The sequence below is a fragment of the Hirundo rustica genome, chromosome 5 (assembly GCF_015227805.2).
Source record: "Hirundo rustica isolate bHirRus1 chromosome 5, bHirRus1.pri.v3, whole genome shotgun sequence".
Taxonomy (NCBI): Eukaryota; Metazoa; Chordata; class Aves; order Passeriformes; family Hirundinidae; genus Hirundo; species Hirundo rustica.
The window spans coordinates 29,900,550-29,917,128 of NC_053454.1; the positions used below are offsets into that span (position 1 = coordinate 29,900,550).

The following is a 16,579-nucleotide window of genomic DNA, read 5'->3' on the forward strand; positions in this document are numbered from 1 at the left end:
TTCTGTTACCATTTGGTGCTGTACCTTAGAATTACCAGTTGGATTCTGTTTGTGGCAGGTAACAATGCAAACCCCTAAGCCTCATCATGCAGGGCTTTGCATCCAGTACAGCTTTACTTGGAAAACCTGAGGCAGATGTAAGCAAGCAGTGGATATAATTCTGAGATTGTGAGGTCTATAGAGGTATTTCTGGCAAGCGTTTTGGGTAAATAAAGTAGCTAGACGCAAAAGCATTGTAGGCGACATGAAAGTGAAAGCTATAATTTAAAAAGTTCTGAACTCCTGAAAGTGAGAGTTCCCAGCAAAGAAGAAAAATACATCTTGAGCTTCATTTGAGATTAATTTAATGCATTTTGGATGAAATGCATTTAGGATTTCCTGACAAGCTAGTTTTAATTATGCAGTGGAGAAAATTTTATCTTGTGAAGTGTCGTGTGCTGTAGAAAACTTACTGCATATTTCAATGTGGCTAGCTGTCTTTGCTTCTAAAATGGAAATAAACTCTCTCACAGAACGCAAACATTTGGTTTTTGTCTGTGTGGGTAACAAATACGATTTTTTATTCTCTCTCCTTCCCCTTAAGGACTGGGGAGGTCAACAGAAGAAAGCAAACAGATCTTCAGAAAAGAACAAGAAAAAGCTTAGTGGGGAAGGTGAAACAAGACTTACTAATGACATATCTCCAGAATCTTCACCTGGAATGGAGCGACGGAAGACCAGAACTTCTCATAGTTTTCCTCATGCTCGATACATGACTCAGATGTCTGTTCCAGAGCAGGCTGAACTAGAAAGGCTTAAACAAAGAATAAACTTCAGTGATCTGGATCAGGTTTGTGCGAATACTAGCTCCCACTAGAAATGTGACTCCCAAATGTATTCAGTTATCTCTTAATGAACTGACAGACGAGTAAAGAATACTTTCATAAGTGATCAAGGTTAAAAAACACCCTTACAGGCACCATGACAACTAAATCAAAATGCTAGTTTTGACCTTCGGAAAATAAGGGAAAGTTTAGGACCATGGCGTTTCTCTCTGTGCTAGCTGTCTTCACTTTCTTGCTCTCAACCATTAACAAATTCCTGTATCCTCGGAGCAGTATTTCTTACTCATTGAACTTGCGTGCTTCTTGAAAATAGCTGTTACCTTATTTTGAAAGTCTGTTCTTGAACTGCCAGTTCGTGATCCTGAACATTGTTACCCTTGTGGATTAAGCAGAGGAGTATCATTAAAAACTGCTCATCAGTAGAGAATTTTATGGCACAAATTCTTGAGCTGTAACTACTCTTTTGGAAATACAAGCACATTCATCCTTCCTGTGTCCAAAACTAAGGAAAAGTATGAGGGATTCATTCTTTTGGAACAAGGCATAAATTTGTGTTAACAGTTTCAGAACAGAGGCTAGTTCATCTTTACCAAAGGTTGTTGCTAACTTCTTCACTTGTGAGGAGTCTTTCCAGTGTGATTCATTGTGCTGACTTACATATTGTGTTAAGGGCTGGGCATAACTTCCTCCTCAAATGTATATTAGGGCAACAAATTGCTATTCGCAAGGTTTTAAAGAGAAGTTGAAGTTCTGAGGTATTATATTCTGCACAGGAATATGTTGCACTTTTATTACTGTTCTTTTCTCAAATGTACCTGGAGAAGTAGAATGCCTTTTGCTACAGTAAAGGTTGACGTCGCTGCAAAAATGAGGAGCTAAATTCTGAGAAACTACAGAACGTTTTTGCTTCTCATTGTTCTGGGAGGATGGATTTGCTTTCTGAAAACTTCATGGCAAAAAATCATTGACGCTGTATTCAGCTAACTTTTGGCCAGTTGGTGATTAATTAGATAACTTCAAAATCAGTCTAATAATACTGTAGAAATAGTAATATGAGCAGGGAAACAAAGCTGTGTTGAGAACATATTGGATGAAAAAATAAAGCAATTGTTCTTTCTTTTGTTTGTATATAGAGAAGCATTGGAAGTGATTCTCAAGGCAGGGCAACGGCTGCTAATAACAAACGTCAACTTAATGAAAACAAAAAACCATTCAACTTCCTGTCACTGCAGATTAACACTAACAAAAGCAAAGATCCTGCCTCAGGTTCCCAAAAAAAGGAGAGTGGGGTATCAGCACAGTGTAAAGAGTTGTTTGGAGCTGCTGTAAGCAAGGATTTCCTGCAAAACTGTCAAGTGTCTGCTCAAGAAGATGGAAGGGGAGAACAAACAATGGATAGTAGCCAGGTATTTACCCAGCCTATAAAGTCTGCAGAATATTGACTCTTAATCTTGAGTGCTGCTTTCTAAATTTCTTCAAAGTATAGATCTTTACTGGAAATATTTAACTTCCTCCTCTTCTGAAACTTGAAAATGTGAAACTGAACTTAATCATCTACTATTCTTTAGAAATCTACTTGTTGGTAACAGAAGTAATAATAATTTTCGTTTTAGAGGTTGGTTGCCTTTCACATGGTTCCAGAAAGTGCTCTCGCAAGTTGACTTTTTTCCTATGTTGATGAGCTCAGTTGTGTTTTAGCCTGTGTTGACCAGAAGCCCTGTGCTTCAGCCTTGCAATTTCCCGCATGCATAAATCTATCTTTACAAAGGTTGCTGACTTTTAACCACTTGTGGAAGAGTGCTCATAGGAGTGAACATACTAACATGTCCCCCTTTCATTACTCCTTTGCTGCTGCTATCACTGTGTCTTGTGCGTTGAATACATTGCAGTCGGAGCTGAATGCATTCAGTAACTTCAGTGTCTTTGCAGATTGTGAGCAGACTAGTTCAGATTCGCGACTATATTGCTAAGGCCAGCTCCATGCGGGATGATCTTGTAGAGAAAAATGAAAGATCGGCCAATGTTGAGCGTTTATCACACCTTATAGATGACCTTAAAGAGCAGGAGAAATCCTATCTGAAATTTTTGCAAAAGATGCTTGTAAGTTTGAGAACATAATATGTTTGTTTCTGCACTGTAAGCTTTCTTTAGGAGTTGACCTTTTATGTTTTGATGGTGATACTGAGGGTGTTGATTTCGGTATGTAGTACCTTCCATAATTCATTTTTACTGCCCCCTTATATAGCTTTTGATTTGTGCCAATGAAATATTTCAGGCTAGAGAAAATGAGGAGGATGATGTTCGGACTATAGATTCAGCTGTGGGATCTGGTTCTGTAGGTGAGAGCACATCGCTAAACATTGATGTGCAGTCTGAGGCTTCAGATACCACGGTAAGCTGCCTTTTAGTAATTAAGTTAGAAATGAGGGCTTTATTTTGTTTTGTTTTTTTTTTTTAATGAGTCTTATGCTAGTGTAATAATCTGCAGTTCAGTTAAAAAATAGTAAATTCCCAGGCACTCCATTCAGGAGGTGTCCATGCATGTGTGGGTTTATTTTTTTTAATACAAGAAAAAAAGTAACAATTCTGTCATAACAGCAGAATCTTTTAAATTTTCATTCTTTTCTTTGAAGTACAGTGAAGACTTAAATGTGTACTTTGGCAGAGAATTCACTGACTTGATGTAGGAAGAAATACCTTTCTATACCATTTTTCATCTCTAGGTTTGTTTCTGTTAGTGGGGAAAATTTTGGGATGTTGGATGAGGGAAGGGTTAGAAATCTGTCATTAGTGGGCCGTTGTCCGAGCATCTTAGTGATACAATAGACATATTGACCTAATACATAAGTTTCTCTCCTTTCTTGGAAAGATGGGCATGTCTTTAGAAATTGTGTTCTGAATTTAGTGCTGAGATAAACAGTCCAATCTTCCTTTTTATTTATAAAAACTTTTTTTTTTTTTTTTTAACATGGTAAACATATCTTGTAGTAGATACAAAAGCATTTTAATAACTTCAGTGTCTTCTGTTCTATTACGCTGAAGAAAGTACCAGAGAGCAGGTACTCTTTCTGGCCAGGTTGCACACTGAATGTCCTATGGATGAGGCGAATTTACCTGCTTGGAAATAAAACGGTTAAAACATTAAGAAGCTTTTGTAATTATTATTAGCTTTATAAGAACTCTATCCCTGTAAAGAAATAAAATGATAGACATGGAAGATGCACTTTTACCTTAAAAAATTTAAGTTTGGAAAATGCAGAAAACGGCAGGTTTGTTTTTTAAGAAGTATCGATGTAAACTTGCATTTGTCTTAATATTTGCAAAATTTGCACTTAAGTTTTTTTGTTTGGCTCTTAATTTTGCATCTAAGCTCTCTTTACATGCAGCTTGAATATTTTACGTGCAGAGCGCATACTTCTGGTCATATAATGTTGATTGCTATATGGAGCTTTATTGTTACACAAATTCTAAGAATGACTAAAAATGTCTTCATCTTTAGTAAATGTTTTTAGATATTAGTTTTCATTATTTGACAGGATGAAGTGGGTAGGTTTGTAACTTAAAAATGCATGCTAAGTTGGAGCACATTTTCAAAATCTAACTTACTAAACTATTCAATATAGGAGGTATCTTTTAGTTTGAGTTGTCGGCCCCGCATTGAGGACAAACTAGGGAATTCAGCTTCACGAGAACAGGTTACAGACATTGATGTTACACCAAGCCCTAAAGGGAAAAGTGAAAGAGCTGCTCTGAATGACAGGGAAATCTGGCCTTGTGGGATTAATAGCCAGGATCATGGATTGCTTTCAAAGGTACACTTCAAAATGTTACTTTAGCCTCAAATAGGGTTTATACAGGCTAGTCTTCCCCATCCCCCCATCTCCCTTATTAATTGCTTCAAATGTACTTGTTACTTACAGTGAATGTTCCCGCTGGATTGCTTATCTGTATCCAGTTGTCTTTTCACTGAATTAATCTTCTTTGTCTAGAATATTTTTTCTTTGAATAGAAATGTTTCACAGCCTTTTCTTCTGAATTGTTAGCATTGATATAACTGTACAGCAGGTGTTGTGATTTTATGTAAAATATCCTTCTAAGTTTTGTTGTACCCTTCTTGGGAAAACATGCTGTAAATGTGACTTTCAGACACTTGTCATGGTTACATTAATAGTCTGCCAATGCACATTTAAACTAATACCAAATACAGGAAATTAATTAGAAATTAGTAGCCTTAACTTGTTCCACAAGTGTTTTTGTATAGCTGTTGGTAGGAATATTTGGTTGGAAGGGGGGAAGACTTTGAAGGGGCACAGTGTCTAAAACGTCTTTTTTTATCCATTATGAGCCTTTCTATATCATTGTCATTCCTGTGATTGAATTTTTAACAAGTCTTAAATTCAATCATTTTTCCCCTAAAATAAGACTTAATAGAAGAATTTAATGTTTTGTCAAGCTTAGTAGTCTAAATGCAGAACTAAGTTTGAAAAATTTGTTAATGCAACTTTCATGAACTCAAGCAAATATGGTACTTAAGATAATGTTTGGATTATTTCATAGGTGGGTGGGTTGAAACATACACCCTTGATTCCTTTCTTCCCCTTGTTCCTCCCTGTGCTGATTTCAGTGTGTGATCTATTTTGACTCTACTGTGCTGTTTATATGAGAGGTGAGAGTTTAACAGCAATCATCAGTGTGAGTTGCAGTGCATCTTTTAGTGACACTTCCAGGAGTTTAGAATTCTGGATGTTTTCAGCTTTCTCTGCTGGAAAGCTGAACATTCCTTAGTAACCAGAACTAGTTAATATGATACTGGCTTATATTCTGACATTTGATGCAGAGCATTTGGACGGAATTTTCTACTTTAGTAGCTTAATACTACGTGGATAGAAGATTATGCTTTCAAGTTAGTAGTGTTCTTCTTAAATGCTTGTTATTTTCTGTGATTTCATCTGCAAAGTGCAGTAATGCAGCTTCAGACAGGATCAGGATCTTAACTGTGGATGTCTTACTAAAATACTTAATTTGAATAAAAGTTTTGATGCACCTCTCCAAGTCCTGATTAGCATAGGATGAGGAAAATAACTTGAGTTTTAATATATTTTAACTGCTCAGCATGCTTTCATTCTTTCAGAACTATCTCAAAATATTGTTTGAAAACAATGTAGAGAGGATTCTGTGTGTGTTTTTGTTATGAAATTGGTTGACCCAAACCTGGCATATTCTAGTATTAATGCCATAAATACAGCACACAGAACACATATATTTGAAGAGTTACTGCCTAAAGCATTCTGCTGAAAACTTAAGAGATTTTAGGGCCGTAAATCAATTCAGATCTTGTGTTTTGTATAGTTCATGATACAATGCCTTATCTCGCTTACCTTTAGCAGTCTTAAAGCTTAATATCCACTGTTATAGTTTAGAAGACAGAGGGAGGCTTGGGCTAGTCTTTGGGTCATGGTAGAAAACTTAAACCCTCAGGAGCTATAAGCATGTCTGGGTGGTACAAGCTTCTTCCTATGGGATGTCTGAATTTTTATTTTAAGTAAAGGACTATCAGAAAGGTGAAGCTGTTTCATTTTTACTTTTTTCTGTTAACCGGACTGTTCATTTATAGGCAAGTTATGCTTTTTTTGATGCTAATTTTACTCTTTCTCAACAGATAAATGGTTGTAGTTATGGTAATGTTGCTCCATCTCTTGCAGGCCAGAGATCCTCAACAGGAAGCTAAAGAGGAGTTGGAGAACTTGAAGAAACAGCATGATTTATTGAAAAGGATGCTACAACAGCAGGAGCAATTAAAGGCTCTTCAAGGAAGACAGGCAGCTCTTCTTGCTTTGCAACATAAAGCAGAGCAAGCCATTGCTGTCCTGGATGATTCTGGTATGTGGAATGGTGGTGTCTCTTACATCATGTTGGCATGCTGACTGAATGATTAAAGCTGGAATTGTGAGATACACATTGAAAAGGCTTTTATTACTGCAAAGCCTCTGCTTCTGAAGAGTGGACAATGTAACATTATAAAATGATATGTCAGTTAAAAACCCAGAGCTGATTACTGTGGTTTACCTCTAAAATCCTAAAAGAGTGGGGTTTTCTCCTAAGAATTGGTCTACCCAATGTTAAGATTCAAATTCAACTTGCGGCAAAGTAAATGCTTTCAAAATTTGAAAACAGTGAAACTTTACTATGTGGGTAATAAAGTCATAATCTTTGGTGAAAATTAATAATATTTGTGCTTGATTTTTCTTATGAACTGTTGGTTTGTATTTGGGGAGAAATAAGAATTATTTGTGTTTTTCAACTGCATATTTAGTACTGTTTGTATATGAACTTTGAGGTAGGGGAAAAAAGCTTTCTTGCAAATTTATTTCTCTCATAAAGCTTTTTGACCATCAAACCACCAAGATTCCATTTGCAGATGTAAATATTGCAACTTACACTACCATGAAAGCTTGGTGTCCTGTTAATGTATTCTTTTGAGAAAGTGAAATTACATGCACAGTTTTTAGTTTAGCTATATTAAATAATTGCAGTTTTATTTCTAATAAGTTTCTACAGCCTTAGACAAAGTGGTTGCGTTCATTTTGCTCTGACCTTTTTAGCAAAACACAGAACAAGCCTAAAGTTCTTTTGTATGGTTCTTTACAAAGCAGTTCTGAGTTGTCTTGTTAGTATTTTTGTAGCAGAAGTTATCTTTCAAGAGTAAAGCTGGTGGAAAGGACACAAAATTAAAAATACATGATGTATTTTTAGAGGGTCAGTATATTGATAGTGTTGTTAAACGACACATTTTTATTTAAATAGCTTTTATTTCATTGCTGTGGAAAAATACTTAATTTTCCCCTTTTTCTGTATGCCCAGTTGTAACAGAAACTACAGGTAGTGTTTCAGGAGTGAGTCTTACATCAGAATTGAATGAAGAATTGAATGACTTAATTCAACGCTTTCACAACCAACTTCATGATTCTCAGGTCAGTCCTGAGATTGTACTGTATAGATTTTGCCATTATCAGTTTTTATACTGTTTAACAATGTAGTTAAATGTTTGTCTTGCTCATCTGTGTGCATTTGCTAGTGAAACTAGCAGCATTCCGCCCACGCTTGAAAACTCAGCGAACTTGAAAATTCTTAAGGTTATTAGCTGACTGATCTATGCTTTGTTTCTGTCTCATGGGTTTCCATGAAAGTCTAGAGGAGTAGTTTCTTTATTGCAATTTTATTATTAACTCAGTTCATAATTGGGATGTCATTAGAGTGTTTTCAGTATATTTCCCTTTATAATATTCTTGGTTTTGGTATTGATTTTGGTGTTGCATATGGAAGGCCCATAAGAAAACTTTTTGTTTCTCACAGTTCATTTTCCTTTTTTGGTAGTACTTTGAATAAAATGGAATTACTCTTTTTAGACGCAGTCTGTGCCTGACAACAGAAGGCAAGCAGAAAGCCTTTCACTTACCAGAGAGATTTCACAAAGCAGAAACTCTTCCATGTCTGAACACCAGTCAGATGAGAAGGCACAGCTTTTTAATAAGATGCGAATGTTGCAGGGTAAAAAGCAAAAAATGGACAAACTATTAGGAGAACTTCATACACTTCGTGACCAACATCTAAATAACTCTTCCTGTAAGTCAATCTAGGCAGAATTGCATTTTTTTCATTAATACAATGGTTTTAATGTGCATGTCAGTAACATTTTCTTTCAGATTGTAATTGGTCAATAAAATGCTGGTGGTAAGAGCTGTGCTGGGCCAGTATTAATGTAAATGGGTTTTAATGCTGTATAAGTTTCTGTCTTAATGAAGAACTCTACAAGTGATGATAATTGTCTATTAGCACTTTGTTTTATAACATTGAAATTGACTAATGTGAGAATGTGATGGATTTTTTTCTTCAAGGCTTGTTTGTGACACATCTGGCTTGTGAAAAAAAGCGCCATATGAACTTGAGCTTTGTGTGTTTTTATCACAGTACATCTGCATTTGTGTACTTGGCACTTCATGCATTTGTAGCTTTATGGCAATAGGGCTTTGCTCCCTCTCTGTCAAAAGGCTTTCATGTGCACTTGTGGCAGGGACTTCAATCACAGGCTATTCTAGAGAGCCTTACCTGTCTGACTGGACTAGAGCTTTGGCCTTTTCTTCTAATGGCTTTGTGCTCTCTTTATTGATGCAGGCCTATCCACTTGCTGCCCTTGCTCTTTGTTTCTAGCAATGCATTTGTACTGGTGAATTTTGTCCTGTAGCTGGGAACTTGTGAGGGGTGATCATAGCATATTCTGTGAGAAATGAGGTCTTGAGGCATGCACTTGGAGAAGGACATGCTGATTTAATAGTTACGTTACTATACCCCAATTTTTCTATATGTTTTTAATGCATACAATATGAACATATTTGGATATGATTTCACATAGCTGGAAGAAGCAAACATCCAGGAAATGGACAAAAGAGTTCAGCGGAGGTGAAAAATTTGCTCGGGATTTTCTTTTAATCAAAATTCTAAAATATTACATTTTTATAAAGAAGCAATGCAGCCTTAAGTAAACCCTTAAAAAAACTATGGGCAGAATTACAGCATGAAAGCTTCTACTTCTAACATTCGATAAATCTAAAAGGGAATAACAGAAATCTTTTTTACAAAAGCTACCTTATTACTCACTGCCTGTTGACATTGGTTGCAACAAAACTTAAGAAAAAACTTTTGTTTTGCTAAGGAAAGAAGTTATTAACCACTCTTTTGCCTGTTGGTAATATTTTCTGTCGTTATTTTAATATAATTCAGTTAAACAGATTCCTTATGACAAATTGTTCACATAAGCTGTATTTCTTTTCTGTAGTTTTTTCTGCTTCAGGTTCTCCTCAAAGGAGTATTGACCAAAGAAGTACAACTTCAGCTGCTTCTGGTCCTGTAGGCATAATAACTGTTGTCAACGGTGAATCAAATACTCTAGCATCTGCTCCCTATCCTCCTGATTCCCTGGTTTCTCAAAATGAGAGTGAAGAGGATGAAAATCTAAATCCAACAGAAAAGCTTCAGTAAAAGTTCTTTTATTTTCACCATTTGATTTAGTAATTTGGAGTGTTACTTTTTTAATAAGTTTTGTGCTAAGTAACTATTTCCATTTTTTGATCTACCTAATTTAGTATTACAGACTACTTAGTAAACAATCTAATACAGTTAACTGAATTCAGAGCTTTAAGTGGAAAGTTCTTATAGTTTAAAAACTGGCAGTAAACTCTTAAGAACTTTATATATATTCTTTTTAACTCTACATAGACTTGGTTAATATGCCAAAACAGATTAAATACTCTTTTTTTCCTCCTCAGGAAGCTAAATGAGGTTCGTAAGAGGCTGAATGAGTTACGTGAATTGGTTCACTACTATGAGCAGACATCTGATATGATGACAGATGCTGTGAATGAAAACACTAAGGAGGAGGAAGAAACAGAAGAATCAGAAAGTGATTCTGAACATGAGGATCCACAGCCTGTTACAAATATTAGGTTGTTGTATTTTTTGTTATCCAAAGTCTTTGTAGCTGAGTTGTTGCTTCAAGAAACCTGCAATACATTATTGAGTCAACCAGAAGTTACTAAAAAATCTATGCTTATTACATTAACAAAATTGCATTTTTTAATTTGAGGTAGCTGTTACACAGATATTTAGTAATTATCTAATCCTTAGTGTCTTCTTTATTTAGATTAGCATGAACATTTAGAAAATCGCTATAAGACTTCAAAAATCTGTAATTCTTTTGGTTTAAGTACTGAATTATGTATATGGAATTTCACTGGATGATTAGTCTTAGACTAAAGAATTGGAGTAAAAAAACCTTTCCGTTTACAGAGGCATTTACAGCTACAGTCTGGCACCTTTGTGTATAAGCTTTTATAACGTAGACTTATACCTGTAAGGCCTAATGTATTGTTGCAGATCTAGCAGGGGATAATTTAAAGCTTCTTTGATTGTTTAAAAAAAAAATCTGTTGGAGAATGTGGAAAAACTCCCAATGTCTGGACTGATTTTATATGGAGTTGTAGTTTGTTTGTTTTTTTTGTTTCGGGTGGTTTGTTGGTTTCTTTAGGGGGAGGGGTCAGAACACCCATTCCTAAAAAGGATAAAGTAAAATTGTATCCCTGTCAGTTTTTAAAAAGTTAATATGAGTAATTTATTTTACCCTAGAAACCCTCAGGGAATCAGTAGTTGGAGTGAAATAAATAGCAACTCAAATGTACAGTGTGGAACTAATAACAGAGATGGAAGACATCTTAATACAGACTGTGAAATAAACAACCGATCTGCTGCTAATATAAGGACTCTAAAAATGTCTTCTACTTTAGGTATGTTCTAAATTCTTCCAGTAATTTTACTTCTTAGCTCAAATAACACTGATAGCTGCACAGAGTTTGGGAGATTCTTGTTTGATGAGCAGAATATTCAAGAGCCTGATCATTTAAGTTAAAATATTTCTAATGTCCAGTAATTACAGTGGACTTCAGAAGTTCAATAATGTGTCTTTGGTGTTGTTTTGTTTCCGCCTCTCCCTGTTTCTAGACTGTCATAATAGGGAAAATGACAAACACCTGGATCTACCCCAAGGTGAAGATGATGAAGTGGAAGAAGATAGAGTTAGTGAAGATTCCTTGTCTACTCACAGAAGTAGCCTGGGTGATGTTGCTGGAGATGCTGAGTTTGAGCAGAAGATCAATAGACTTATAGCTGCAAAACAGAAGCTTAGACAGTTACAAAACCTTGCTGCTATGGTGCAGGTATGATATAAATATAAACTTGTGCACAAAAATTTAGCATTCATTATTTCATGTAATGTGTAACTTTTGATAGGGAAAGACTGCTTAATGCAACATTTAAAATGCTTTTTTTTAGGCTAGGGAAAAAGGGATACTGTTTGATTTTTCTGAATTCAAGGGTGCTACTTCTAGAATTCAATTCAGGGATTTTTCTTGGAGGGTGCTAGCCTAAGAGAACAGTGGTCTTAATATTTAACCTTAGCACTGGACATACAATATAAAATATAAAATAAAAACCAAGAAGTAGATCAGTATTATTTTTAAAAATATTAGACATTTTTAAGATTATAGTGAACATTCAGCACATTTAGGTTTTTGAACTATAGTTTTTATGATGTCATTCAATCAGTGAAGACCGTTTTTCATCAAAATCTTTGGATATTGTAACATGTTGGACTTGCAGCATTTTGGTTTGAAGGCAGTGCTTTTATTTATTTCAAGAGTTTTGAGGGCCAGCTATAAATTGGAAGTGTTTTTAATTTAACATGTCTCACTAATTTAGTGAGAATATTCAATATCTCGCTAATTTAGTGATGTTAGTAGCACAATGTCATGGATCTGATGTCCCTTCAAAAGGTCACATTTGAGCACCACCTCTGCATACTGGATACACACAGGTGTGTCAGAAATGAAAAGGCTCTGTGTGAGAACTTTAAAATCAAGCTCAGTTGGAACCCGTGTTTTACAATATTAACAGTATAAACACAATATTGTTATTTCAAGATAATATTTCTATCAGAAATTTCTCAGCATCTATATCAGTGTTGTTTTTTATCATCACTATAGAGATGCTTACTGTGCAGTGGTATAAATTGGAATTAGAGATGATTCAGCAGCTTCCTTAATAAATAACCTAATTAATGGCATATCTTCAATTGGGTTTCCAAGGCTTGTTATGTGTATGTACTCAGAAAAGATACAGTAGTTCTGTGAACTATGTCATTCTTGGTCACCAGTGATCTCTTCAGCAGAGTCTTTATGAACAATGATCACATTGGAAAATGAAAGGAGCAGTGGCTACAGCTTTCTTATTTTCAATTTGAGAACTGAAAATACAGAAATTATAAAAAAAATAGAAGACCAGTAGGACTTTCTCCAAAATATTTTGATCTAGTTTTCAAGAGTAGTTTTGTCACTAAGTTGTTAATAATAATAATAATAATATTAATAATATAATTATATTAATATTATTAATATTAATTATTAATAAAATAATAATATTTAACTTCACTGACTGCAGTAAAGAAGCAGTCTTGTTCACCTCAGTCTCCTGTTCCCTCTTCCACACATGCTTGCATGGTCCTGTCCACTGAGTCACAGGCAAGTGGTTTATGCTTCCAGAATGAGACAAATCATTTACATTTATAGTGGAAGTTTCAGTAGTTGAGGTTGAGCTAAATAACTTTAAATTCTCTCATTAACTCAATGTATCTTAAAGTCATGATGCCATGGTGATAATGACTTCTCAATTCTTGATTTGTACTAAAGATAAAGCTATTCAGACTGATCAGTTTTGAAAAAAATCAAACTAGACAAACTTGACAAACTAGATTTGTTACCTTTTTTTTTGTATTAACTTGAAAATAGTCTAACTGCCTTTCTGACATCTTTTTAGGATGATGATCCTGAACCTCAAGGAACAATTGCAAGTGCTTCTAATATTGGTGACTTGTTGGGTGAGATGGGAGAGACAAAGCAACAACCAAACAATGTCCGAGCAAGTTCCAACAAGTTAAAAAAAGATGTGCGACTAAATGAAAAAGCAAGGTAAACCTTTGTCAAAAGATGGTAGAGCTGTGCTTCAGGCAACTTCTTGCCAACTGACATGTGGATAACTTACTTACACAGAGAGAAGTTCTATGAAGCTAAACTTCAGCAGCAGCAACGGGAGCTTAAGCAGTTACAAGAAGAAAGAAGAAAACTGCTTGAAATCCAGGAAAAAATTCAAGTGTTACAGAAAGCTTGTCCTGACCTTCAAGTAGGTAGAATGTATTTGTTTGCTGTCTTTAAGGTGTTGAGCAAAGAAACATAAAATATCTTGCTCACCATTTTTTCCCTATGAAAATTGGAAAATACTTAAAACTTGTAATACTCTAAGCAGGTGGACTTTTAAACCTAGAGTTCTGCTTATGTTATTCTATGGTTCTTGTTCACTGGTTGGTATATCTTAATTTCACTGTAGTTTGCCTTCAAAAGCCTTGATAGAGGCTAGACAGAACCTTCTGTCTTTCTTCTAGTCTGAAATTGGTCTATCCATCCCGGTCACTCACTGCTTCTTTACTTCTCTTAGTAGTCATTTGCTGGTATTTTTGGAGCAATGCTGTGTCTTGTAAGCACAATCAACGCTTCATTGCACTTAACTGTACAGGGCTTTACTGTTTTTTGTGCTCTTCGAAGATTAACTTCTTTTTGTGAAGTGAGCAATAAATTATCAATACTGTGCATTTAGAACATTATATAATAATATGCAATATAAGTTTTGTTGATTTCTAGGTAAGTTTTGAAATAAATGTTTAGCCTTGATTCAAAAATCCTTTTCCCAAGATACTGACTTTCTAGCCTCATAAAGCCTTAACTGTGTTGAGTTTTAACTGCAGGTAAGTTTTAGAAAGCTATTACACTCTATTTTGCCATTTTGCTTTCTCTTTCAGTTGTCAGCTGGCCTGGGTAACTGCCCAGCAAACAGACAGACTTCACAAGCAACATCAACTCCAGCCGCAAATGAGTGTAACACAGCAAGCAAGCCTTTATTTGAGTGTGATGAATCTGTACCAGTAGGCAATGAGGTATTTCATACTTTATATACAGTGACTTTAAACGGGTTTAGAAAGGAGAAGATTCAGGTGGCTTGGACACATTTTAAGATGCTGGCCTGGGGACTGGAGTGGTAGCTATTTTAACAAAGCGTGTTTAAAGGCTTCCTTATTTCATTTCTGGAAAGAAGGAAATAGTGACTTGAACTGACAAAACATTTTCCCGCAAATACAGCACTTGTTACCAAATATTAATGTGAAAGTTGAATTAATTTTGAATTTTTGCCATGAACCAAGATAATGTATACTATAGGCAGGTCATCCTTGGAGAAAATGATGAAAGTATTTGTTGTAGCCTGATTTATTTTTGCGTCTTCCTTCACCTTTTCCCCTGAAATTGTCTTTAATAATGATCTGGATATTACTTACTCTTTCTGGAGATTACGCTAGTGTTATATTCTGATTATTCCATTTTACTACAAGCAGTTATGGTCTGAGATGAGAAGACATGAGATATTAAGAGAAGAATTGCGACAGAGAAGAAAGCAACTTGAAGCTTTAATGGCTGAAGATCAGAGAAGAAGAGAGCTCGCAGAAACAATATCCACTGTTGCTGCATCTGTTAAAAGTGAAGGGTCAGAAGCTCAGTGTACTCCACAGCAGAGCAGGACTGAAAGGTATGAGCACAAGTTATTCTGTATTAATCAGTGGGTACTTCCATTGTTTAGTGGGATGTCAGTGTTGGGGGCAGTTTCCTCTGTTCATCTGAGCACTCAGTGTGATGATTTAACAGAGCAGGAAGTTAATTTCTTGGCTTGTGAAGTGACTGTTATTTAGCAACTTGACAATTTTATGGGTTTTCCCAGCATATTTAGTCTCTCCTGTTTTACCAGTGGGGGAAAGAATCACCTAAGGAGAAGAAAATGCATGAAAAATGCCAAATGATCAGAGTAAATTTTTTTCATCTTTCCCCATTTTATAGCATAGTAAAGTAATACATTTCCAAAACAGAAAGTAATTTCGTTTATCTGTCCTGGTATTAGAAACAGAATGCAAGTTTGCATTGGTGAGACTCAGAATCAACTGGGTTGGAAAAGACCTTGAAGATCGAGTCAAACCTATGACCTGACACCACCTTGCCAACGAGACCACGGCACTGAGTGCCACATCCAGTCTTTACTTAAATGCCACCAGGGATGGTGACTCCACCCCCTCCCTGGACAGCCCATTCCAGTGCCCAATCACTCTGTGAAGAGCTTCTTCCTAATGTCCAGCCTAAACATCCCCTGACTCAGTTTAAGCTTGTCCTCATGTCCTGCCACTGGTTGCCTGGGAGATGAGGCTGACCCCCACATGGCTACACCCTCCTTTCAGGCAGCTGGAGACAACACTATGGTCTCCCCTAACACTATTCCAGGCTAAACAACTCCAGCTCCCTCTGCCATCCTCAGAGGACTTGTGTTCCAGACCCTTCACCAGCCTTGTTGCTCTTCTCTGGACATGGCTCCAGCATCTCAACATCCTTCCTAAATTGAGGGGTCCAGGACTGGACACAGCACTCAAGGTGCAGCCTCACCAGTGCCAAGTACAGGGGAAGAATGACCTTCCTGGTCTTGCTGGCCACACCATTCCTGATGCAGTCAAGGTTGCTGTTGGCCTTCTTGGCCATGTGGGCACTCTGCTGGCTCATGTTCAGGACGGTTTAATTCTTTCTGGTGCAGCTTGATTAGTTGCAGGTAGACTTGGCAGTTGTCAACAGATTGTTTCGGTAATTCACCATAAACTTGAAAAAAAAAAATACTCTTTTTTCCAAACACCCATTTTCTCCCTGACCTTGCAATGTTCACTAGGACAATGGCTACCTGGGGAGGTTCTACCCAGTGTGCGCTAGAGGAAGAAAATGGAGATGAAGATGGTTATCTCTCTGATGGAGGTGGTCAGGCAGAAGAAGAGGAAGAAGATGCTTCAAGTTTGAATGACAGTTTCTCTGTTTATCCCAATAACAACATGTCAGAAAACACCTATTTTGTTAAAGGAAACAAAGATAGGTTAGTAGTGTTATTTGTTGGTTTAATGCTTGTCCAAGTGTATTTGGAAGAGGGTGGAAGAAGCATTGCATTAACTACAAGGCATCCTCACAGCAAAGGAAAAATGGTCTTTCTGTTTGTTAGGGAGTTGTGTTTAGTGGCAGTTTCTT

The 16,579-nt window shown here is 36.2% G+C and overlaps 1 protein-coding gene across 17 annotated transcripts in view; it reads left to right on the top strand.

Annotated features, from left to right (window-relative positions):
* PCM1 (pericentriolar material 1) overlaps positions 1-16,579 on the top strand; it is a 41,020-nt gene that overhangs the window by 4,175 nt on the left and 20,266 nt on the right. For 8 of the 17 annotated variants that reach the window (XR_009207815.1, XM_058420533.1, XM_058420535.1 and 5 more), the window contains exons 3-18: positions 584-829; positions 1,958-2,230; positions 2,754-2,924; positions 3,100-3,216; positions 6,527-6,704; positions 7,686-7,795; positions 8,231-8,447; positions 9,658-9,856; positions 10,148-10,324; positions 11,004-11,161; positions 11,376-11,590; positions 13,245-13,396; positions 13,478-13,607; positions 14,281-14,415; positions 14,866-15,059; positions 16,233-16,430. Coding sequence is in view for 16 of the 17 variants with exons in the window: in XM_058420533.1 (XP_058276516.1) it covers positions 584-829; positions 1,958-2,230; positions 2,754-2,924; positions 3,100-3,216; positions 6,527-6,704; positions 7,686-7,795; positions 8,231-8,447; positions 9,658-9,856; positions 10,148-10,324; positions 11,004-11,161; positions 11,376-11,590; positions 13,245-13,396; positions 13,478-13,607; positions 14,281-14,415; positions 14,866-15,059; positions 16,233-16,430 (2,870 nt within the window). In the remaining variant the exon portion in view is untranslated. The remainder of the gene's footprint in view (positions 1-583; positions 830-1,957; positions 2,231-2,753; positions 2,925-3,099; positions 3,217-6,526; positions 6,705-7,685; positions 7,796-8,230; positions 8,448-9,657; positions 9,857-10,147; positions 10,325-11,003; positions 11,162-11,375; positions 11,591-13,244; positions 13,397-13,477; positions 13,608-14,280; positions 14,416-14,865; positions 15,060-16,232; positions 16,431-16,579) is intronic. The other 9 variants (XM_040063842.2, XM_058420531.1, XM_040063839.2 and 6 more) reach the window with 5 other exon arrangements.